Source organism: Apis mellifera, linkage group LG10, assembly GCF_003254395.2.
Source record: "Apis mellifera strain DH4 linkage group LG10, Amel_HAv3.1, whole genome shotgun sequence".
NCBI classification, from domain to species: Eukaryota; Metazoa; Arthropoda; class Insecta; order Hymenoptera; family Apidae; genus Apis; species Apis mellifera.
In genome coordinates this window covers 5,985,012-6,009,583 of record NC_037647.1, presented here as the reverse complement: position 1 = coordinate 6,009,583, position 24,572 = coordinate 5,985,012, and the positions used below count along the sequence as shown (strand labels likewise).

Below are 24,572 nucleotides of genomic sequence, written 5' to 3'. Positions count from 1 at the left end.
TTTTATAATAACATATTTTTTTATTTATCAGTTTTAAAAGTAAAAAATTTTCTAAAAAACTAATCATTTCATTATATTTAAAAATTCATTATAATTGATCTATTTTAAATATACAAATATTTTTGTTGTTAACTGTGATAAATATTTTATAAAAAATATTATTTTGTGCATTTCTGGATAATAAGATTAAATAAATTAATAAATAAAATTTTACCGAATCAAATACGAATGATATATTTTTTTATTTTCTGATAATATTTAACGAATAAAATATAAATATAATTTCGATTTTACTAATCTATAGAATCAAAAAATTATATTTCATAGGTTACTTTAATTGCTATAATGAGTCCATTTACGATTCATTCTATTAATCCAAAAAAAGAACTATTACGTTTATGACTCATATTTTCTTTTAAATTGTATTTTGACCATATTTGCATTACCATTATCATCATAAAAAAACATAAAACATAAATAGAATTCTGATTATATACATAATAAATAATTTCAATAATATATATATATATTATATGCATGCGCGCGCGCGTGTGTACACATATATATTATAATAACTTTTATATTATAAATAACATATTATATATAACTTTTAAATAAAATATATTTTTTAATTATATTCAGATTTAAATAAATTATAATTTAAAATCAATATTTTTTATTGCATAATTTCTTTATTATTAAAAAAAAAATAATATTTTCATATTTCAATTGCAAAATTTTCAAAAATATTTGTAATATTTATATATTAAAAAATAATATAATTTTAATAACATGTAAATAATGTGTAAAAGTTTCATAAAATATATTTAAAGTCTACTTCGCATTCCACCAGCAACAACAATAGTTTCACCAGTAATATATGAAGCATCATCACTTGCTAAAAATGCAGCAACACTTCCTATATTATCTGATTTTCCAAATTTATTCATTGGTATTTTTGATAACATCATTTCCCCTGTTTCATTTTCATAAAGCTATGAAATACATATATTATATTAATATTATTAAATAATAAACTATTTAGAAAAAAATTATAAATATACATACTATTTGTGAAAATTTAGTTTTTATAATACCAGGTGCTATGCAATTAACACGAATTCCTTCAGGTGCAAGAATATTAGCAGCTACTTGATTAATTCCTAATATTGTTGTTTTGCTAATAGAATATACACCTAACATCTTTAATATTCATTTTCATATTTAAAAAAAAAAAATAATAAATGAGTAAATTATTTGTGAAATTACATATAGAGATTATTTTACATTATGCAAAATAAGAAAAATTTTTTTAAATATAACTACTTACATCAAATGGTGAATATCCGACTATTGAAGATAAAAGTATTACTGATGCTGATTTGCTCTTTCTTAAAAATGGTAAGGAATCTCTTAATAGAAGAAATGTACTTTTAACATTAATCTCAAAAATTTTATCCCATACTGATTCTGAAGTTTCAAAAAAAGTGGAAGCACTTGGATTTATACCTGCATTCAATACTAGAATATCCAAACCATGAAATTCTTGTATGGTCTACATTATTAAATTATTTACATTATTAAATTGTTTTTATAAAAAAATATATTATAAATTCATTATTTATAAAATAAAATAAATAAAAAATTTACTTTTTCAAGTAGAGATTTTCTATCTTCATTTTTGCCAACATGACATGTCATACCACAGACATTTAAATTTTTAGACTTAAGTTCCTTTAAAGCATTTTGTACATTTTCTTCCTTACGACTACTAATCATTACTTTAGCACCTTCTTCAGCTAAACGTTTTGCTATTGCAAAACCAATGCTATAACAAATTACATTTTATTAAATAATATAATTATTAATATAATTATGGAATAAATTTTATTCTATATAACGAAAAAAATTGAATGTATAATTTCTATAAGAAAATTACCCTTGTGTTGATGCTGTAACAATTGCTACTTTTCCTTCTAGCCGTTTATATTTTATTTCTGATAAATTGCGATTAATTTGTTGCATAGATCGATTTATCGAAGAACGTAACATTATAATAAATTATTTCAAAAATATAAATAAAAATATTATATAAAATCTACTTTGATTTCTTACATTTATTTGACGATATCAATATAGCTATATATTGATATGTATTAATATTATATAATGTAATATATTCATATCATTATCATTATCATTTTCTTGTATGCTTCATGTTCTAAAAACAATAAAATAAAAAGATAGAAAAATAAAAAAAGAATATATTTTTTCAAAGAATTATCTTTAAAAGTATTCGAGAGATGGCGTAGATCTTTAATTCTTATTCTATTTTATTTTACATTCTTTATATGAGAAATGTTCTTTATATTCAAAAAATAATACTAAATCATCTTTTATTTTTTTTCTTTTATTTGCTTTTTTTATTTAATTTCATTTGTAATATTTTAAAGATGATTCTTCAATTTTTATTTTATTTCTTTCTTTAATTATTAGTTTTATCTATATTTATTCTTGGCGCGTAATCAACATAACAAATGAATAGTTTTCATTATTTGTCTTTCAAAATTACAATAAATTTTAATTTTTAATATAACATATAAACATCATTGGTTTTACAGTGTATTTTTAAGAAAATTATTTTGTAAAATATAATATACTGATATATGACGCAAATGGTTTAATGCAAAATCATTCCAAAACAGCGGTAAAATTTAAACAAATAAAAGCAACAAGAGCATAAGAATAAATTTTGAAATATTCTATAGAACTTTCTAGAAAACAATGCTTTCGCTATATTTGTTGAATCTATTTTTTGCTATTTGTAATTTTCAAAATAGTTAACCATTATAAATAAAACTATTACTTATAAAAACTATTACTAATAAAACTATTATTAATAAAAACTGTTATCAAATATGAATATAATTTTAATAAAAAATTATAAACAAAATATTACTTTACAAATTATTTTATAGTTTAAAATTTAACATGTATGCAAAATATACTTATTTTGCAATTTTGTTATTTCGTATATATTTTTTAAACATTTGAAAAAAATTTATTATTTATATAAATATTATTTTAGAAAACATTAAATTCAGATATTTTAAAAAAAAATATGATTTTATTTTTGAAAAATATAATCTTCAATATTTTAATTTTTATCACAAAACTAATTTATGAAATAATATCATTAATCGATAAATTGATGAAATGAGGATTTTTGATTTTTAAAAATAAAATATTTAAAATAAAAACAAAATAATTAGAGTTTGTATTATTTTAAATTTTCTAATATTGCAATCTTATTCTGAGCCAAATTAATATTATTATTGAGAATAATACTAAAATAATAAAAAAATCCTAATCCTCTCCTTTTAGATCTTTTATATTTTCGAGGTTATTTTTGAGAAACAAAAAAAAATACATTGGATATTAATAACATTGTTTAAATAAGGTTTGCTCTAATAACATTTAATTAAATTTATTTAAAATCTATTCTTAAATTTATACGATGCATTTTCATTTTTCTCTTACCATTTAGAGTTTTGAGTCTTAAGCTTCTTTCACATGGCAATATAAATATCAATATTATATGATAATAAAATATGATATAAATACTAATCGTATAAAAATTCAATGAAACGATCGCTAACTAAACAGTTCTATTGAATTTATAATTAAATACAAATTATCAATATCCATAAATGAATACGATAATATTTATATTGTTATGTGAAAGAAGTTTAATTGTAGACTTAATGGAGCAATATTGTAGATTTTTGATGATAGTATAAGTGAAAGGCTATTGGATGACAGAGCAAGTCGATGTAATCAAAGCATACAGTGTATGTAATACTATTTACAATAACGGGTATTATCTTATATTTATTGATAATATCTAAATTTGTGCATACAAGAGTTTCAGCTGCATGTAGAAACGGATACAAACAGCTAAAAGTTAACCTTCATTGTGTAAAAGGAATTAATTTACCATGCAGCAATATAACGTAACTTTTAAATATTAATACGTACGTATGATAACCCCCAAATTGATAATACGATGGCTACAGGAAAACGAAGAGGCATGCATTCATCATCCGGTAGCTCCGCGATGTTCGGATCATCGGCTAGTAATTTAAGGTCGAGTCGTCTAAATTTTCGTCCAAATTCAAGCCAAGAAGACAGAGGCGGAACTCGACCAACAGCTGCTCCAAGCTCCATAGGTCTCATACTTGTAACGATGTTTTTACATGTTTGTAAAAAATCTCTACTCTTTGATACAAGACTCAAAGTTACTATATATTGTGGTGCGATATTTGTAGTATCACTAATAGCAGATTTTATCGCTATGCCAAGAACTTATTTTTCACGTTCAGATAACGCTCTTAATCAATATTTTGTGAAATGGGGATGGGGATGGTTATTGAGTGTAACTGTTCCATGGGTTGCATTAACTGCACATACAATTGGCTGTGGTCGTAGATCAATTCTATTAAAACATCTTGCTAGATTGGGATTAGCTACAATTGCGTGGATATTATGGATAAAATTATTTAATTATATTGAAACCAATTATGGTCGATGTCTTAGTACAAAAGATATACAATTACAGACAAAAGCAAAATGTCTTCAATCTGGTAAATTTTGGAGTGGTTTTGATATATCTGGACATACATTTATTCTTATGTATTCAAGCTTAATTCTAGCAGAAGAAGGTTCTTCATTGGTTGGATGGGAAGGTATAAAGGATTTAATTATGCGCGAAGAACATTCGCGAATTACCCCAAATGAACCTAATACTGGACCGCTTCGAAATCTTTCGAATTCTGATTTGGAATTTTTAAAAAAAGCACATAAAGCACTTACGCCCTATTTAAGAGGTCTTTTTGTTGCAATGACATTGCAACAATTACTTTGGGATACTATGTTAATATCTACAATGCTCTATTATCATATTATGATAGAAAAATTTCTTGGAGGTGTAGCCGCCGTTTTAACATGGTACATTACGTATCAATGGTGGTATAAATCTTCAAAAAGCACATTGCCTGCACCTGGCGATGGTTTATTCAAATATAATGAGGTAAAAACCCATGACAATAATTTAATTAGATCGAGACGTAGTACATTAAATGGTACTAATAGATTTATGGGACTTCCTATTCGTACGAGTCAGGAAAATATCGATAGCGGTATTAATAGGCAATCAGATTCCGAAATAACTGTTCTGAGAACATAACAAAAATTCTAGTTTTCACATTTGATAATAGGATTGATCAATAATTCTAATACTTATGTAATTTTTTTACATGTATATATATTAAATATAAAAATGTAATATCCTGAGATAATTATATTTATTTAAAATTATTTAAATAATTTAAATTAATTAAATTTAAATTATTTAAAATAATTCTATAATTATTCTTTTAATTCATGCAGCAATTTAAAAATCAATAAAAATGAAATGCAGTGCTAATAAAATAATATTTTATATATCATATATGCAACATTTTAATATAAATACTTTGAACTTTAGATAAATTGTATTTATTATTGAATAATTTTATTGAATGAAAGCTATATTTTTTTTCTCTTAATTGAAATCTAAATAAGTATGTATTATTCATTGTATAATTTATTGTTAATTTATATATAAAATATCAAACAAAATAATTGTTCTATCTCTTTATGGACTGTTCAATTAATTAGTATGTATGTGTATATAATTATCATTATGCACATTTTGTAATCTTGTTTTGTAATTTATAACTTAATAAATTATTGTTAACAAAATGTTTGTTCCATTAGTCGATAAAATATTTGTAATAAAAATTTTTTTCTTTATTATTTTTTCCAAATTTTATTTTATTACTGTTATGTATATATATATATATATATATATATATATATATATATATATAGATATATATATATATATATATATACTACTACTACTACTACTACTACTATATAATTTGCAGAAAGTTTTATCCTATTAGAACTTATATGAAATAAAATATTTTTTTAACAAACTTCTCTAAATTTATCCACTAAATTTATTTATGTGTAATAAAATTATTTAACCATATTATATATTTCACTTTTTATAATGAAAAATTTTTGTGATTTTTATAATTACACATGTAACATAAAAATAGTTATATAAAATATACACACTCTTTAATAATATATTTTTTTTCCTTAGATAAAAATATTAAAATTAATGAATTATTTTTCTTAACGATCTGAATAAACTAATAATGCTAATGTTATAATAATGAATTTAATTTGTTCAAGATAAATTGTCCAAGATAAAAAAAAAAAGATAATGTAAAATACTTATATTGGCGCGACATTTTATTGTCGTTGAATATTATCAAACTTGTTTGTATCTATTTAAAAATGTTAAGTTTATTATGATTGTAGATATATTGTATATTTCAACAGAATTTTTTTTCATATATAAATAAATTACACGTTTTATTTACGTGTATTTGGCAGTTTTAAGACGTCGTTTTGTAGTTTATTTTTATCTTATTTCTACAAATTACTATGACCATTTAACTTTTAAAGAAAATGTATGATTCGAAGTTTTTACATTCACATACAGATGTATGTGTACATACGTAACGAAACACGAATAGTTTTCAATCTTCAATAATGAAGAAACTATAGTAATATAATATTATATTTGTTCGATTTATGTTTACATGTTAGCGAAAAAAAGAAGTTCAAAAGTTAAATATTAACATTGTGATTAGAAAAATTTGTGAAATTAGAAATGTTTTTATCCTAATATGAAATATCTCTTTTTTATCTCATGCTACTTTATAGCAGCTAATTATATATAGGAAATATTTGTGTTTGCGTTTGTGTATACATACATATTTCTAAAATAATTAATATATGTTGTATTATTAAACTTTTGATCGCTTACGCGCAATTGCATCTTCTACTGCTTTAAGTTGTTTTAATAATTCTTCTCGTCGTGAACTTGCTTTTTTTGCAGCTTTGGCTGCAGCTGCAGCAACGCTCGCTTTACTGTCAATTAATGGTGGTGATTCTAAGCCTCTTTTTTTTCCAGCCATTAAAGCAGATCGATCAACTTTTTTCACAGTTGTAGTATTGCTTGTTGGTTTTAATGTAAGTTTGATTTGTTGTTTAGTACCACTAAGCTTCAAAGCATCAATACCCTTGGAATCTTTTCGTGTTACCGGTGGAGTGGAACCTTTTCTACGACGTGTTTCACTGGAAGAAGACGAATAACTCGACTCACTAGAATCACTACTGCTACCGCTGCTTTCTGAACCTGAACTACTATGCGATGACCTAAAAACATATTTTTTTTACATATATATATTAAATATGTATATATGTACATATACATTATTACATATATATAAAAATATTGTGTTTTGCCAGTTTTATTTAATTTAATATCTATATATTTAAAATATCTATATATTTTATTTAGTTGATTTTTACATATTTTACCTCGATCTTGATCGACTTTTAATAACTTTTGCTACTGCAGCTGCTGCTATCGCAGCTTTATCTCTTGCTTTTTCGTGATGACGTTGATGAGAAGAAAGTGGACTCGGTGCAGGTGGATTAAGACCAGCACGTCGATGAAGTGTACCAGTTGTAGGAGAAATGGAACCTTTAGGTGGACGAGGAGAAGGAGCAGGTGGATTCATTAACATGGCACCTCGTTGAGGTGCAGTAGCTGCAATCGTTGGAGGATTAGAAGGTGGCGACGTCACTACTGCTTTCCCTTTGCCAGCACCACGGGTTCTAGAGGGAGGGGATGGTGAGCGGGACCTGGATAGGGAGTCGTAAGAACTGTAGCTAGAGCGGCTCGAGCTACGGCTAGAACTAAAAACAGCATACAGTACACTTGTACGTTTTTCACATATAAATATTAAAAAAAAAAATTAAAAAATTCGATTACAATTTAAATAATCTCTCAATTAACGATGTAAAATATTTAGTAATATTATTAATTAAAATTAAAAATAAAAATTACCTTGTTGACGAATATGAAGAGCCTGAAGAGTATGATTGTCTTCGTGATCGTCGAGATGATGTATTTCGACGTACTGTACTTGGAGACTTCCGGCGCATCCAGGGATCTGCCCATTCATCTCCTCTACTCCTTTCTTCTGGTGGTGGTTCTTCTTCTCGCCAAGGTTTTGTTGGCGGAATACGTTCTACAATAACCTCTCTTGATGGACGTTTATGTTTCTTCTCATATTTTTCATAATATTCTCGTTCTCTATCACGTTCGCGCTCTCTTTCTCTTTCTCTTTCTCTGGTATGTGGTGGTGGAGAAACGGAGTGAGGTGTTCCACGAGGTATTGCATGATAATCTATACGTTCTCTATATTCAGTAGTAACTCGAGAATCTGTTTTATAATGTACTCTCCTTAAAAGAAAAAAGATATTTAAATATTTGTTTTAGAATATTATGAAATATTATTATGAATGATAAATATTTAAATGAAAATAGCAAATTTCTATTTGTCTTAAATGTCTCATTCGAAATAATAAATACTTTCAAATTATTTTATGAATTTGATGAATAGTAAATATTGTAATTATTACCTGTAATATTCTGGAGGAGCTGCAGGTGGTGCATAATAAGGATCAGGATCGTCGATATATCTTTCTGGTGTAAGTCTTGGTGGTGGTATTCTTCTAGGTGCCTCTCTAGGTGGCCATCTTTCAACAGGTGGTTCTGGACTAGCTGCTCTTACATAATATCCTGCTTCTCTATCTAATTCATCTTGTCCTAAGCTTAAATTCATTTTCTTTTCCTCAAAGTCCATATCTGATTCTTTACGCTTATTTGCTTTACGCATCATCTATAAAAATAGATAAATATAATTTAAAATAATATAAAAAAAATATTTCTTATAAAAATGTCTTATAAAAATTATGTTATAATTATTTTAAAAAGTGTTTTGCTTAAAAATATTTTTATTAATTATGATAATATGAAAAACATATTAATATTAACATATTAAAAAATATATCCATTGTGAAAAAAGTATTTTCTAATATTTATAATTTTCTTATATTATAATTTTTCTAATATCATTTTCTTTTGAACTTTCAATATTTTTTTTAAAGTCCAAAATTATTTCAAAATTAAATTATTATAATAATAGAAAAAAAATTATAATCAAATAAAATAAAATTATATAAGAAATATATTTGATGAAAACTCAAAAAGAAAAGAAAGAAAATATCTTGTATAAATAATTTTTATTATAATATATTCATTTTTTAAAATTGTTCAAGTTATATATAAAATATTTTTTATACAATTATATGTAATAATTCATATTGAAAAAAAACAATAAATGGTTTCTTTAAAATAAAGCAAATCTCAAGAGAAAATTAAAGATAAGCAAAATGTAAACTTACTTCTTTAGCATGTCGTAATCCACGTTCCCATGCAGATTCTGTAGGAAGATCTTCTATTTTTGGTGTATGTGGTGGTGCTCCATATCCAGGTAATGGTCTTACTATATTTGGTCTATCAATATGTGGTCTAAATTCATGTGGAGCAGCCACTGTATGTGGTGGATATGCCATTGGCCTTACCATATCAAACATGGTATAATTACCCTTATCAGTTACACCTGGATGTAAAAATCTACAACTAACTCCCCATGTACATTGACCTCGGTTATAAAAACGGCAAACAGGTCTTGGTTCTGTTTCTTCTGGTCGAGCATCATCGCCATCGCTAAGTTCCCCTTCTTCTAATTCAGATTCTACTTTTTCCCCATCTTCTTCTCCTTCTTCTTTATCATTTACATCATTATCTTTTAATTTCATTTTATCCTTATCTTTATCTTTTCCATCTTTTTCATCTTTGTCTTTATTTTCTTTAATAATAGGTCCTTCTGCTTCACCTAAACACAAATACAATTTTTTAAATTATATTTTATTTCAATTTAAGTAATTTATAAATTATTTACCTTCATCTCGTTCGTCTTTCCATTGGCCATCAGCTTCAAAATCTAACTGTTCACTTTCTTCTGTTAATCCAACAGGTGCATGTTTATCTTCTTTTTCTATTTTCTCAATAATTAAGTGTTTTTCTTCATTTTGTTGGTTTTCTTTGAGTATTGATTCATGTTCAGTACCATCAACTCCATCTATACTTTCTAAATCAGAAACATCTGATAAATCTTCACCATGTGTAATTGGCGTAGGTTTTGATTTAGTTATTGATTCAGGTTCATCTTCAATATCTCCATCAGAAATTTGTTCTCCATCCAATTCATTAAATGAAGTTTTTGTTGGTGGGGAATGAGGTGGTGAATGTTTTTCTGATTCTTGATCATCCATAGGAGATGCTGGACCTGATTTTGGAGAACTTCTTCCAGATAATATTAATGATTTTGCTGAACTACGTCCAGATCTTGGAGATTTTGGTGAACTTTGTCTTGATTCACTATTTTTATAAGAATATGATTTAAGAGAATTATCTCCAGATCTTTGAGCATCTACTTCTAGTTCAAATTGTTTAGGTTCTGTATCATCAAGATGTAGAGATTTAGAATCAAGAGGAGTAGATGGGCATGATCTTTCATCTTGTATAGGAGAATGAGATAAACTCTGATCACTTCTTGGTGAATCCAAAGAATTATTTCCTGAATGATATGATTTTGGTGAAGTAGGTGGCGATTTTGATAAACTACGAGTTGATCTTGGAGAACCCACTTCACTAGGAGATACTAATCCAGATCTTTGAGATTTTGGAGATATTGGTGTATATCTTGGAGATTTTGAATCTCTTTCTGATAAAACAGATTCAGGTGACTTTTCTCTTGAAGAAATGGAACTTGCTCTAGATTTATGTCCAGATACAGATGAATGATGTGAAAAGTTTGGTGATGCCACATTGTCAGCAGATGTAACACGATCTCTCCTTCCATCATAACCCTCCGAAGAGGAACTTTCTGAACCAGAGTCTGACATGATGACTTATTCTAACCTGTAAATAAGTTATTCTTTTACAATATGTACAATAATGATTTGACAAAGAATGGGACCACTGTTTAAACAAATTGTTAATTTCCCTTACTTGAGAAGTGAATTTTTTAGCCGAACCGACCAAATGTAGCACTGAAAAATCTGCATCTGTAGCATCGCAGGGCTTACCTGTATCAATAAGAGCCTGTGCAGTACTTGCTCTTGAAGGCACAACGCGAGCAATCCATACCGTGTCGAACATACTTTTTATATCACGTTGATAACTTTTTTACTAATAACTTTTGTACTTTATACTCAAACTGAACTTTTTTCACATTTACAAGACATACTGTTAATTTTCAAGATTTCTTGCCCCGAACTTTTTGTTTTACGTTTTAAACTTTCAACTCGAACACAACACAAACTAAGAAATACCGGTAAACCGCAAACTGTTATGTACTGCACTAGAAACTATAACGAACGGACTTTCAACCTGTAAGAATGTCTTTTGGGCATGGAAAAAGAAAGAACAAAAGGAAAAGGAAAAATTTAGGAAAAGAAAAACTAAAGCATTGTACTTATCATCATATATAAATGAAACCATATAAAACAAAAATCATTTAACTTAATATTATAAACAAATTATATAAAAAATAATATAAACCAAATAACAGTAGTCAATAATAAGAAAATTAACGTAATTTTTAAATTTGATATTGTAAATATATATGAAATAATGCAAAAAAAATATTTATTATAAATTAAACAATATTTATTTATAATACAAATTTCTTAACTAGGAAGTAGTTCTCTGGTAATATTATAAAATAAAAATATTTAATATCTATAAATATACTAATTCAATAGCATATATAAATTACTAATTATATACAGTACAGATTGCAATAATAATATTTAAAAGCTAAATTAAAATTTATTTCATGAGAATTATCAATATTTTATTAATATTTTAAAAATTATAATCAAATTAATCTCAATTAGTGTTAATAAATTTATATGTAATATTCATTTCTAAATTTAATAAAAATTAATATTAGTTTCTAAACAATAAGATTTTAAAATTATATTTAAAAAGAATTTTTTAAAGATTTTAATATTAAATTTAATACTTATTAATTATGAATAATATGATACATTGAAAATGTTAATATTTATATGTATTTATAAATCATAAAAAAATATTTGGAATATAGTCCCACGTAAATGAGTGAATGTATACGCGTATAGACGCGCACGCCTGTGTATGTGTGTATCTATGTATGTACTATGTATATGAGTGAGTGAGTGAGTGAGTGAGTGAGTGACTGAGTGAGTGAGTGAGTGAGTGAGTGAGCGAGCGAGCGAGAATGGGGGGGGAGGGGGAGGGAAGGGAAGGAAGGTAGTAATAGTAATAATAATAGTAGTAGCAATAATAATGGTGGTGGTAATTTTATACTATAAATAGTTTTCACATAATATTCATGAATTATATTTCTTATTTCATAGAATATGCAAGCAATTGCTTATAATCCGTAATAAAATTTCAAATCAACACATTCACATAGGACTATATGTATATTATGCACAAATATAATTTTGAACATTACCAAATACAAAAGTAATGAAGAAAATTAAAATTAATATACAATAAAATAAAAATTTTTAATTATTTTAAGAAGCGGTTATAATCCTATAATACGCATTAGTTATTAAACTAACTCCAAGTTCCTTTAAATATTGTAAATATTTTTGAGGTTAACAATGTAATATTATTAAATATTATTGCAAACCAATCTGTAGAATTTTAAACGAGGAATGTCATAGAATTTCATATATAAATTATAAAAAATATATTGCTGAAAATATCTCGTGGAATTCTTACCTTTGTCGCACGTATGTCTGTGGGCCTTTCGAGACTTTAAGACTCCGAGGCTTAAGGTGGCCGGCGTCACTCAAGTATCACGAAATAAAGTTTTCGTTTTTGTTATTCTTTTATTGTTTTTCTGATTAATTTTATTCCAAAATTAAATGTTTTTACGTCTCAAATCAATTATTTATTGTAGGTTTTTAAACAGGACAATGCACAAACGAAAAATCTCAAAGCGCAAAAACCGAAAGACCTTCTGGATTGTAAACCATTGATTATTCTTAAGATAGATAGTAGTCACACCCTGAAACTATATATCTTTTGTTCTTCTGCTTATTTTTGAGATTTTATTAGTTGGCAACAATGATTTAACAATATAAATTCACATAAGATTTATTTATGATTAAAAATTATTGAGATGTATTGAATAAAATTGAATAAAATTTTATTTACATAAAAAAATAACAATATAAATATAACGAAAAATGATATAATAAATATTTACTATTTTCATTATTCATCTTTCATAACATATAAAATAATTTTACATCACGAATTATTTATAATATTAATACAATCATTTGTCAAAACTTAACCAATTATATTCTAATTTTTAAATTGAATTTTCTAAACTAATTAAAAGAAAAAAGAATATTAATATTTATAAATAATACAATATATAAAAGAGTATAATATATATTTAATTAATATTTCTTTTATTGTATAAATTAAATTATACAAATTTTAAAAAAATAATATTAACAACATTAAATTAGACTTTTGAATATCGCATATTTATTAAACTAGAAGATATAACTAGAAATTGTGTACATAATATGATCATATAATAAAAGACTTAATATAGCCAAGTTATTCTTTCTGAATTAGAACGATCCATCATTGACATAAAATCAGTACGTTCATTCATTAATATTTGTGTTAATTTTATAGCAAAGATTGGATTTGTTTTTATTTGTTGAAGTAACCATTCTATGGGAATTCTGAAATTAAGTCATTTTAGATTAATTATATTAAACAATTCGAATTTATTATTTTTAGTTATATTTATATTTTTTTATTGCTATACAAAAATAATTTGATATAGTTAAATTGATAAAATAATTAAATATATACCCCTGTGGAAAATAACGTAGAAGTATCGATAAAATTCGTTCATTTTTATTAATTTTTGGGATATCAATAATATTTTGTCTTTTTCCAAAACCATATGCTGTAGATATATATTCAGGTTTAAAACCTCGAATTACTCGTGGTCCTGCATGTTTTATGAAATGAGAATAATTATAATTTCTTGATGTAGCTATAACAATCCCAGTAGCAAAAGCCAAAATAATAATAACGCTCGTTCGCATATTTCCTGTATTAAAAAAAAATATATATATATATTTTTTTCTATTATTTATATTTGTAAAAATTATATAATTCTTATTTATTGTTCTTAAATATATAATTTATATATTTTTATTTATATAAAAATTATATATAAAATTTAAAATTATATACAAAATTTTTATATAAAAGAAACAAATGGATTTAATAAAAACATATTTAATATAGAATAATTAATGTGAAAATATAAATAATTGTTATATAAATATGATTTTATTAATTGAATAATAATAAATATTATCCATATGTTTCTTTTTTTTTTATTATAAATATATTGTTAAATTATAGGAACGAAATATTAAATTATATATTAAATTATATAGATTATATATAAGCCAATAATTTTAAATTTGAGATTATAAAATGATTATAAAATTATAATAATATCAAAGAAGAATACAAATTTAATATTAATATAATTTCATTCCTATTCTGTATTTGATATTTGAAGCATAAATTATATCATTATAGATATGATGAACTTCTTATGAAATGTATTAAATTGCAAAATTAAATTGAAATTCAAATTTATACATATTACGATTATAGATGAAACATAAAAATTATAATATAAATATAAATCATACTTATATGCATTTATATTTTTTAATTACTTACATCAAGTATATAATATTATTTCAAATATATATTTATATCTTTTAATAAGATTTTTTTTATTATTATACTTACATTGAAATATATATATACACATATTAAAACAGAAATAATATATTATGCAAAATAATATATATAATATATACACATTAAAATAGAAATAATGTATTATACAAAATTATTAAAAAATAGTATAATATGAAAATACATTATTATTCTCAATATTATTAAAAATAATAATAAAGTATGTATTTTTAATATCACAACATTTATTTAAAGTTTAAAAAATAAAATTTTAATTTTTTAATTATAAATATATTTTAATTATAATAAGATATGTAACTGCACGTATAAGCAAGAAAGACTGAGCTCGAAATTTATTGCAGTCTCTTTTGTAGCAAACCACCAACATCGCCGTTACTGCCGCCGCTAACGGCGTCAACAGCGTTCAAGCCGCCCATGTAACTATCAAACATATTATTATATAATTTCTTCGTTAAAGAATTTAATAAAATTTAAAATAATTTATAATATATTAAAAAAATATTTTAATTTTATAAGCTTTCTAATAATTATATAAATATTTTATTAAATATTTAAAATTTTGTTTTCTTTTAATTTATAAAGAAGAAAAGCGTCAACGCTTCTATTTGTAGCAACGGCCGTTTTAGCCGGCAAAAATCGTTCAGATTATAACCGTTTATGTTATTTATCTTATAAATAAGAAATATAATATAACATAGAATATATTATAAAATAATCATAACATTTAGTTTGAATTTAAATATTTTATTAAATTTTAAAATGAAAATAAAATAAAAATCATTTGATACGCGCTGTAACGCCGCCGCTTGGCGTGTTTAGCCGCCAATGCGTATATAAATTCTTATTGCGGATATGAGTAGTTACAATTTCAGATTTGCATTTATTTGAATTTTGAAGAAATCTATATTATAATTAAGATTATATTAATATTAATAACATGTAATAAATAATATTTCTATAATAAAAATTTTTCATAATTTTTCATTTTATTAATATCATTAATAATTTTTTATCTTTATTTTATTTTTAATAAAATATATGACAAACTATAAACAATTTGTTAATTATTATAATCTACTTAAAATATATAAAATAATCATAAATATTTTAATTGAAAATAATATATAATTTAATTTAAAAATTAAAATAAATATTAAAAAAAAAAATAAAAATTTTAAAGAATTTTTTAATTTTATACCTGTCGTCGATTATGAATAAAAGGATTACTGGAAAAATAATATTTGATTATTAATTTATATAAATATTAATTAAATTAATTTATATATATTCATAAATTAAAAAATAATTATAGATTTTTATAATAATAATAAAATTTTATTTTCCATTTTTAACAAAAATTAGTACAATTATCTATATGTAAAATATATTTACATACAAAATATGAACAATGTCAAATTGTTCAATGTACAAAATATCCACATGTGTATAGAAAATATATATAGAAAATAAATAACATTTATTTTTTTATTCTAATGTAATGCAAATTATTTTTTAAAAAATTATATTACACTTGGTAAAATATATATATAAAATGTAAATACATGTACATATAATTGTACATGTATGTACAAAATATAGATCCACATGTGAATATATGTACAAATTAAATGATATTTATTTTTTTATTCTAACGTAATGTAAATTATTTTTAGCTAAAAAATTATATTATATTTAATTTTTATATTTTATTTAGATGTTTTTGCTTGAAAATGATCCATGATAATAATAGGAATTTCTTTAAATATAAGTGATCGTGATATACCAGAATATTTTGTAAACAGTTCTAAAATATGTAAAATATTAGATATCTCGGATTCTCCATCACTTCCTGCTTTTACACTGTAATATGCAATAATATTAATGATAATGAATATTTTTTATATTTCATATTATATGAAATTTATATACCTATCTGAAGTAACACATGAAAGGATATATATACAAAGATATTTAACATAACGCGTCATTGCAGAAAAAGTACATTGACGTAAAATAGTTAGTATTCCAATAACAAAAATTACAGCATCAAGAGGATCTTGAGGTCTTTTACTCAAAAGAGTTCCTGTGATCATTTTATAATTAGCATATGATTAATTTATGTTCTTTACATATTTATATAAATAAAAATTTTATTAATATTTAAATTTTTTACCTGTGTTTTTACAATAGTAAAGTTTAGGTAATTGTAATATAGTAAGTAAAAACATAATGAGAGCAATATTATTTATATTTGGCGATTTAATATAAATATTATTATGCGGATTACTTATACCAGCCCAATCTAATCTGATATTGAGTTCACGTAGTAATTCTTTTTTTTCAATTTCATTTTGTTCATTATTATTTTGCTTATTAATTTCAAATAATATAGCTCTACAAATTATAAAAATATGAAGAATAAAAAGATTAATATAAGAAGAAAGTACTTTTTTAAGTATTTATGCATACATATTTAATGTTTGTAGTGCTGCTTCCATATGTTTTGCTTCAAATTTACAAGCAGTATTCAATTCATATGCTATTTTTTTTTTAAGAAGTTGATAATGCCCAATTCTTAATATCCATTCAAGTAGTTGAGGACAAAATTTATTTGTTTGAGTAATAATAGAACTGTGAAATTTTGATATATTACCTAAATACAAATATTTAATAAATATTATTATTATTAAATGTTTATTATTATAGATAAATAATGTAAATTATATATATTATAAAATAATAATACCCTTAGGACCATCCACAGAATTCAATATTGTATCAAAATGATCAATTGTAGATGACCACATTTTATTACGAATATTTTTTTCTATATAGTGTATCATACTATTTAATTCAGTTATAATGTAAAATGAAATAAGTTTGTCAAGACCTGTTAAACCGGGTGTACCAATTGCTTCTAATGTTTTTGAAAAAATTTTATAATTTAATACTTCTGTTTGCGTTTTAAGATCATACCAGGCAAGAGAATGTTCAATATAGATAGTTGTTCTAAAAATAACGATTATATATGATTATAATGAATACTATTTAATAATTTATTTGAATTATAATTAAATTATAAACTTATATATTTAAAAAAACGAATAATTTAAAAGATAAATAATAGAAAATATGATATTATATTATATTTGTGATATATTATAATAGAAAAATAGTACTGAATAATATTTATATTGAAAAAAGATTATAATTTAAATATCTTTAAAAAAAATATACCTAGGATCTGTAATTCGAAGTAACTCACGAGCAAGTCTACCGATAAAAGTAGTAATATTATTGTCTGAAATAGAAACATGTTTTTCTTCGTGGAAATATTTCCATGATTTTTCTGAAATCCAAGAAGAACCAATACATTCTTCTTCCACTGCATTATTTATAATATATGTTATCTAGAAGTACAAAAAGGATCGTAAAATAAATCATATATTATATACAAATTTATATTAGCATAAATGTATTAAATAAATATATTATTATATTTAAAAATTTACATACTTCTTCATGCCATATTTTTAAACTATTAATGTTTATATAATCTTGAATATACTGAAACGATTTGCGATAACCATCTATTATTGCTGCTAAATTATGAAGTTTTTGTAACAATGATATCTGGAATGACTTACTCTTAATTAATCACAAATTTTAGTAAAATACTTTAATAATAATTAGATTTAAGTAAAAATTTACTTTTGATTTTGGTTCAAAAATAAGACCACTATCTAAAGCCAATGTTACTTTTTTCACAAGTTCTTGTCGTATACCATCTTCTAAAAGACGATGAGAATCAACTCTTAACACACCTAATGGAACACTTCTTAAAGATAATACTCCCTTTGTAAATACTGATACAGCATATGTTAATTTAGCCATCTAAAATAATTCTTTATTGTTATATGTGAAAATAACAAATTTAAATTTATTTTGAATTTTATTTAATTTATATTTTTAAAAAAAAGAAAATTAAAAAAAATATATATACTTTTAATCTATCATCTAATTGTGCATAATCTTTCAATTTATCTTTTGGCAGTTTAGTAGGAATTTCTTTAAAAGCATTAGTTTCAAGATACACTATTTCAGCGAGTAAACCAAATACAGTTTCAGGTATTATTTGAAGAACGCGTCTTGCATATTTTTCTAATTCTCTGCTATAATATTGTGATACTGAGGATAAATCTGCACTCCGTGCTTGATTTACTCTTAATAAAGGAGTTTCTAAAGCTGAAGCCATCTGAAATAAATTAAACATAAATATTTGAACAAAAAAAAAAAATAAAAATATACTATGATAAATAAAATTTAATTAAAAATTTAAGATAAAATTTACTTTTAAAAAAAGTGCTTTTAATTTTATCACAGTAGGAGGATTTTCTTTTATGCTAGCTTGCATAGTATCAATAAATGATTCCATTATATTCCATGCATAACAACAATCTGTCACTATATTCAAACTTATCATAGTATCTTCTGTTATGTTTCCTGTGCGCAACATATTATGCAATATTTCCCGTGTATCAGCTAAATATTGCGATATATGTAAATTATTTTCTAATTGATGAAATTCTGGAATTATTATATTTAAAATTCAATATAATGTCAACATATTATAATGTATTAATATAAGTTAATATAATTCAAAATAAAAAATTGAATCAATTTACAATTTGCTTTTTATTAAACTTACCTTGTACTTCTTCTAATGCTTGTACCAACTGCACTATTTTTCTTGCATCTTCTTGTTGTAATGAATCAATATGTTTACTTATCTCTAAAAACCAAGCATGCAGATTTTGATTTCTTTCAATACCATCAAGTGATTTATTACCTCCAAATATTTGTGCAAGATCTGTTATACGTTCAACACATGTTTTTTTATCTCTGAGCCACTTAGTTTCTTTACCAAATAATAACTAGAAATTAAAAACAAATTTAATAAAATTTTTCCATATAATAACATAATGCAAAAACTATTAATCATACTTGTTTATATAAATGTTTAACACTTTGTTCAATCTGAGCAGTACTTAATAACAATTGAAGACAATGGGATATATTATATTTGCTTTCAGTTACTATCAATTGTTTAAGCATACGTGAACGTTTTGAATCTTCTAATGATATAGTTGACACTGCTGTATGTAAAAGTATCCAATGTAATGTTACGTTGCATTCCCTTACTAATTTTACCAGAGAACCTATTGTACTCTCATCTAATGTGACTGCTAATTGCACTTCTTCTGTTTCAGATATTAATTTCTAAAATAAATTTTTAATATAATTATTAATACATATAATTATATATATATATATATATATTTAATTATTTATTTATTCATATAATCTAATTACCTTCATTTTTTGACCATAGTTTTGTGCAATTACTTTTACATTTGATGATTCTAAAGTATTATTGAGAGCTGTTCTTGCTGCTTTATATGGTAACCACCAATCACATAAATTTATTACTATTCCCATGTAAATACTGATTACCCAATTATCAGGAAAAAATCTATCTACTATTTCCCTCATTATAGCTGTGTGAGTATGTAACATGATTGGCTTAAATGATAAAATTATAACTAACATTGAAGCTTGATTAGAGAGAGCAGTACTACGATGTTCTGGATGTGGAAAAGCAAGACTTTGATTATATATTTCATCAGAACGTAAACGCCCAATAATATGTTCAATTAAAGAATCATTTAATGATACTCTTCTGTAAAATTTTTGAAAGTAATATTAAAATATATCACTATGAAATGAAAAAATTTTAAAAACTTACTTAAAATAGTCTTCAGGATAATTTGCAGGTCGTTTATTAGAAATTTTAGAAAATCCTGTTGATCGCAATAACATACATACATCATCTACTCTTGTAGAGGATGAACGTTGAGCATTGTATCGATAATAGGATACAAGTAATCTCTCTCTTATACATCCTTCGAAATGATAATCAACCAAAAGTAACATAACTCCATATAAATATACCGCTTCACACTATTAACATAACAATAACTTTTATTTTTTAATTTAATTATAATTATATAATTATAATTTAATCATAATTATATAAATAATATATAAACTTATAACTATAACTCAATCCTTTAATAAATTAATAAACTAATAAAATTTAAAAAATTTTCATGTAAATAATATATAATAATTACAAAATAATTATATTATTAAATTTGTAATATTTTATAACATTAATTATTTATCGTTTTTATTAATATTTTTTAATAGTTTTAAATAAAACAAACTATTATCTATTATTATCAAACTATTAAATAAAAAGATTTAATACTTAATATAAGATTAGTAAAAAAAATAATAAAAGTATAAAGAAAATAATAATAAAAATAAAATTGAAAACTTAACTTAATTGAAAACTTTTAATATTGAAAAAGATTATATATTCTATTTTCAATTACTTATTATTTAATTTAAATTTAATAAATAATAAGAAATAATATAATTTTGTTGATACATTTTTAATTGTAAAAAATATTTATAAATTATAATAATACCATTAATTGTCTTCCTTCTTCATTGAGCATAATAGTATCTATAGATTGATGAATATATATTCCATCTCCTAATTCATCTACATAAAGATTCAAATCTGTTATGTATTTGTGCACACTTTCAAAAGCTAAATAAAATCTTGAAATTATATCAGAAAAATTGTTTCGTAATTCTTCATCTGTTTCTTGAAGTATCTACAAAAAATATTTTTTGTAATTAAAATAATTTTAAATAAAAAGTTTTATTATTATTATATAATAAAATAAAATTGAAATAAAAATAAATTGTATAAAAAAAATAATAATATCTACATATATTAAATTTAATTAAATTTCATTCAAAAATAAAAATAAATCTTAAACTACACATTTATAGTCAATTATATATTTTTAATATTTAATCTGTACTTACTGGATCACTTTCTATTTTTTGTTCATAAGTACTAACAGATTTAAAATATATAAAATCAATTATAATAGATCCATATTTTTGTACAATTGGTTTTGAATCCAAACTATAAAATAAAAAAAAAAACTGTAATATATTTGTATAATATATTTATAATTCATATAATGTCTATATAATGTCTATAATACTATATAAATCATATTTTAAAATTATTAAAATAATTATTATTAATACTTTTGTGAATAATAATATTTATTTTATCAGTAAAATATATGTTATACTTTATAAGGATATAAATAACCTAAATACAGGTGGTACATAGTCCTTTAATCTCATTAATTCTGCTATAATAGCATTTCCACGAGATACCAATCGTAATAAATTTTGCGCACAAATATTATTAGATGTCAAAAAATCACTCATTTTGCATTTATTTATTTTAATAAGAGCAATTGATAATTCATAGACATCGTTCTAGCAATAAACGTCAACAATCTTGTTATGAAAGAATTAAGAGGAACTCAATAAATTAATATAAAATATATTTAAATTTAATACAAATTAATTAAATTATAAATTATTAATAAAAAGAATAATTTCATTAAAATATTTTAAAAACTATATTGATGATATATATTTTATGAATTCGAAAAATATCTAATATCGATAACATAACGTAAAAAATAGTTTAAAATGTATAAAGATAAAAAATATTTTGTTAAATATTAAATATTATTTATTAAGCAAATGAATAAATGTTTTTTATATTTAATATTATACTAAAGAATTATTAGCTTTATCAATATAAAAATATTATATTTTCAAAATATTTTCAAAATGTAAAATATAATTTTTTTTTAAATTCTATTATTTAATCTTTTATAACTATTTTATATTATATTTTTTATGATGAAAAGTACTTTATATTATTGTATTCTATTTTCTATATTATTATAGCAAAACTTTTATATTTTATTTATTATATATATTTAAAATGTATTAATTTTTTAATTCAATATATATTCTAATTTATTATTGAAATGACATAATATTTTGTATTTCAAATAATATTATTGTATAAAGAACAAATATCTATTTTTGTAATTATAAATTATGTTATCATATAAATAGAATGCATAGTTTATGATATTAAGATCAATAATAATATAACCTAGTATAAATAATATATAAAGTATAATATTTTACAAATTAAATTAATTTTATTTCATGAAAATATAATTCAAATATTCAAACAAAGTAAAAGAAATATAAATTGTTAAATATAATTAAAAAGAAAATGTATTAAAATTGTTTTAAAAAATTTAACTCGATTACTATATTTGATCATACGATTATAATGTTTTCAAATATATTTTATAGAAGTGTATCAAATTCTTTTTGTAAGTTACGAAAATTTGTTTATCAATCATTGGTACAAAATTATAAATATGAAAGTCCTATTTTTTGTAAATCTTTTCATTCTTCATCCAAATATCTATTTCAAATAAAAAATACAAGGTATAACTTTATATTTATATAAAATTTATATAAAAAGTACTAGTTTTTAAATTATTTTGTTATAAAATGTTTAAATACTACTTCGATATATTGAAATTATGATATTAAATTTTTAATATTTTTTATATTATATCTATAAAATAAAATATAAAATAATATTATTATGTATGTTGTTTTATGTGTAGACAAAACGAAAAACAAAAAAATATAAATATACGATATATAAATACAAATATCCAAAATAATGTAATATTGTATAAGAATAATTCTAAAAATGAATTTATTTTATTAAAAGTGATGTTTTATGGATGGGGTATTTCTAGTATATTATTCTTATTAAATACTTATAACCCAAAATATATATCAACATTATTTGAAAATATATCTTGGAATGAATATTTCAAAAGAAATGGATTACATATGGTATATTTTATAAATTTTATAATTATTGGTAATTAATATTTATAATAATTCAATTTCTTATATTTATTGAAATTTATGTAATACATTAAAAATTTATTTATGTTATTTATGTTATTTATTTTAATGATTAGGACCTGTTGGTACTATATTATTCTATATAATAAATCATAGATTTATAAAATACATCATTTTACATAAAGGTGGTAATAATGTATCGATTATTACCAATCACCCATTAAAAAATAATTATACTATGACACTTCCCATTAATAAGGTATATATTTTTATTTAAATTTATTATTTATAAAAATAATACTATTTTTATTTTAAATTATTTTTATAATTCATATTTTATATTTTTTATTTTCAAGATAAAAATTAAAATTGCAAGAGATAAAATGAAGAATTATTTACCTATGAAAATTCAAGGTAGAAGATTTTATTATATTATTGATAGCAAAGGAACATTTTTAAATGAAAAATTATTTGATTACACAGTTGGAAAAGCAAAAAATTGGTAAAAGATTGGTATAATTTATATATGTAAAAGTTGTATAATTTATATATGTTACAAATAAATTATTATGAATTAAATATATAATAAATTAATTTATACATTTTTTTATTTTTATTATCTCGTATGGAATAAAAAATTGTTAGGATATGATTTTAAAAATATAGGTTTTAAAATAATGATATAAATCATATAAATTTATAATATGTATATAAAATAAAT

At 22.3% G+C, this 24,572-nt stretch overlaps 6 protein-coding genes across 11 annotated transcripts; 2 read left to right on the top strand and 4 right to left on the bottom strand.

Moving 5' to 3' along the window:
* Positions 1-508: 508 nt before the first annotated feature.
* On the bottom strand, positions 509-4,162 carry DHRS4 (dehydrogenase/reductase (SDR family) member 4). 2 transcript variants are annotated; one of them, NM_001276427.1, is given in 6 exon segments: positions 509-995; positions 1,069-1,203; positions 1,331-1,555; positions 1,651-1,828; positions 1,940-2,221; positions 4,039-4,162. In NM_001276427.1, coding segments are annotated over 5 exon segments (819 nt in total). In that variant the 5' UTR covers positions 2,053-2,221; positions 4,039-4,162; the 3' UTR covers positions 509-827.
* Positions 3,737-5,352, top strand: LOC551499 (FIT family protein CG10671). The gene has a single exon (XM_006562854.3). It carries the CDS (start codon positions 4,067-4,069, stop codon positions 5,243-5,245), a length of 1,179 nt encoding a protein of 392 aa, XP_006562917.1. The 5' UTR covers positions 3,737-4,066; the 3' UTR covers positions 5,246-5,352.
* Positions 5,353-6,825: 1,473 nt separating this feature from the next.
* LOC409497 (zinc finger CCCH domain-containing protein 18) lies at positions 6,826-13,157 on the bottom strand. 4 transcript variants are annotated; one of them, XM_006562856.3, is made up of 8 exons: positions 12,881-13,147; positions 11,188-11,491; positions 9,999-11,020; positions 9,439-9,932; positions 8,614-8,873; positions 8,036-8,434; positions 7,504-7,884; positions 6,826-7,338 (listed from the first exon to the last, which is right to left on the bottom strand). In XM_006562856.3, exons 3-8 carry the CDS (start codon positions 11,002-11,004, stop codon positions 6,927-6,929), a joined length of 2,952 nt encoding a protein of 983 aa, XP_006562919.1. In that variant the 5' UTR covers positions 11,005-11,020; positions 11,188-11,491; positions 12,881-13,147; the 3' UTR covers positions 6,826-6,926. The 4 variants fall into 4 exon arrangements, with proteins under 4 accessions (XP_006562919.1, XP_006562920.1, XP_393004.3 ...); XM_006562857.3 differs by having other exon boundaries at positions 11,188-11,469; XM_393004.7 differs by lacking the exon at positions 11,188-11,491 and having other exon boundaries at positions 12,881-13,157.
* Positions 13,158-13,637: 480 nt separating this feature from the next.
* Positions 13,638-15,056, bottom strand: LOC102656116 (allatotropin-like). The gene is made up of 3 exons (XM_006562859.1): positions 14,966-15,056; positions 14,000-14,243; positions 13,638-13,866 (listed from the first exon to the last, which is right to left on the bottom strand). The coding sequence occupies exons 2-3, from the start codon at positions 14,236-14,238 to the stop codon at positions 13,722-13,724; spliced, it is 384 nt and encodes a 127-aa protein (XP_006562922.1). The 5' UTR covers positions 14,239-14,243; positions 14,966-15,056; the 3' UTR covers positions 13,638-13,721.
* Positions 15,057-16,248: 1,192 nt separating this feature from the next.
* Positions 16,249-22,429, bottom strand: LOC725612 (WASH complex subunit 5). Of its 2 annotated transcripts, none has more exons than XM_006562860.3 (17): positions 22,197-22,429; positions 21,899-22,001; positions 21,490-21,681; positions 20,742-20,956; positions 20,309-20,675; positions 19,940-20,215; positions 19,644-19,869; positions 19,287-19,522; positions 18,939-19,190; positions 18,647-18,829; positions 18,452-18,577; positions 18,173-18,345; positions 17,682-17,944; positions 17,405-17,588; positions 17,109-17,329; positions 16,865-17,018; positions 16,249-16,795 (listed from the first exon to the last, which is right to left on the bottom strand). In XM_006562860.3, exons 1-17 carry the CDS (start codon positions 22,316-22,318, stop codon positions 16,642-16,644), a joined length of 3,447 nt encoding a protein of 1,148 aa, XP_006562923.1. In that variant the 5' UTR covers positions 22,319-22,429; the 3' UTR covers positions 16,249-16,641. The 2 variants fall into 2 exon arrangements, with proteins under 2 accessions (XP_006562923.1, XP_006562924.1); XM_006562861.3 differs by having other exon boundaries at positions 16,642-16,795; positions 18,452-18,568; positions 22,197-22,318.
* A 1,182-nt stretch (positions 22,430-23,611) lies between these two features.
* On the top strand, positions 23,612-24,430 carry LOC100578811 (transmembrane protein 223). The gene is made up of 3 exons (XM_016914239.2): positions 23,612-23,864; positions 23,968-24,110; positions 24,208-24,430. The coding sequence occupies exons 1-3, from the start codon at positions 23,711-23,713 to the stop codon at positions 24,355-24,357; spliced, it is 447 nt and encodes a 148-aa protein (XP_016769728.1). The 5' UTR covers positions 23,612-23,710; the 3' UTR covers positions 24,358-24,430.
* The last annotated feature ends 142 nt before the right edge of the window (positions 24,431-24,572 follow it).

What these genes read in the sequence shown, in the direction of transcription:
- DHRS4 (XM_016914214.1), bottom strand. Translation starts at nt 2,052, where the DNA reads ATGTTACGTTCTTCGATAAATCGATCTATGCAACAAATTAATCGCAAT. An exon ending in GTTACAGCATCAACACAAGG is followed by an intron (nt 1,829 to 1,939) that starts GTAATTTTCTTA and finishes AATTTGTTATAG; the next exon opens with CATTGGTTTTGCAATAGCAA. An exon ending in GAAAATCTCTACTTGAAAAA is followed by an intron (nt 1,556 to 1,650) that starts GTAAATTTTTTA and finishes TTAATAATGTAG; the next exon opens with ACCATACAAGAATTTCATGG.
- LOC551499 (XM_006562854.3), top strand. Translation starts at nt 4,067, where the DNA reads ATGGCTACAGGAAAACGAAGAGGCATGCATTCATCATCCGGTAGCTCC.
- LOC409497 (XM_393004.7), bottom strand. Translation starts at nt 11,004, where the DNA reads ATGTCAGACTCTGGTTCAGAAAGTTCCTCTTCGGAGGGTTATGATGGA. An exon ending in GATTACGACATGCTAAAGAA is followed by an intron (nt 8,874 to 9,438) that starts GTAAGTTTACAT and finishes CTATTTTTATAG; the next exon opens with ATGATGCGTAAAGCAAATAA. An exon ending in GCTCCTCCAGAATATTACAG is followed by an intron (nt 8,435 to 8,613) that starts GTAATAATTACA and finishes TTTTCTTTTAAG; the next exon opens with GAGAGTACATTATAAAACAG.
- LOC102656116 (XM_006562859.1), bottom strand. Translation starts at nt 14,238, where the DNA reads ATGCGAACGAGCGTTATTATTATTTTGGCTTTTGCTACTGGGATTGTT. An exon ending in CTACGTTATTTTCCACAGGG is followed by an intron (nt 13,867 to 13,999) that starts GTATATATTTAA and finishes ACTTAATTTCAG; the next exon opens with AATTCCCATAGAATGGTTAC.
- LOC725612 (XM_006562860.3), bottom strand. Translation starts at nt 22,318, where the DNA reads ATGAGTGATTTTTTGACATCTAATAATATTTGTGCGCAAAATTTATTA. An exon ending in TTCTGTGGATGGTCCTAAGG is followed by an intron (nt 17,589 to 17,681) that starts GTATTATTATTT and finishes ATTTGTATTTAG; the next exon opens with GTAATATATCAAAATTTCAC. An exon ending in TTACTATTGTAAAAACACAG is followed by an intron (nt 17,019 to 17,108) that starts GTAAAAAATTTA and finishes AAATGATCACAG; the next exon opens with GAACTCTTTTGAGTAAAAGA.
- LOC100578811 (XM_016914239.2), top strand. Translation starts at nt 23,711, where the DNA reads ATGTTTTATGGATGGGGTATTTCTAGTATATTATTCTTATTAAATACT. An exon ending in TATAAATTTTATAATTATTG is followed by an intron (nt 23,865 to 23,967) that starts GTAATTAATATT and finishes TTTAATGATTAG; the next exon opens with GACCTGTTGGTACTATATTA. An exon ending in TGACACTTCCCATTAATAAG is followed by an intron (nt 24,111 to 24,207) that starts GTATATATTTTT and finishes TTTATTTTCAAG; the next exon opens with ATAAAAATTAAAATTGCAAG.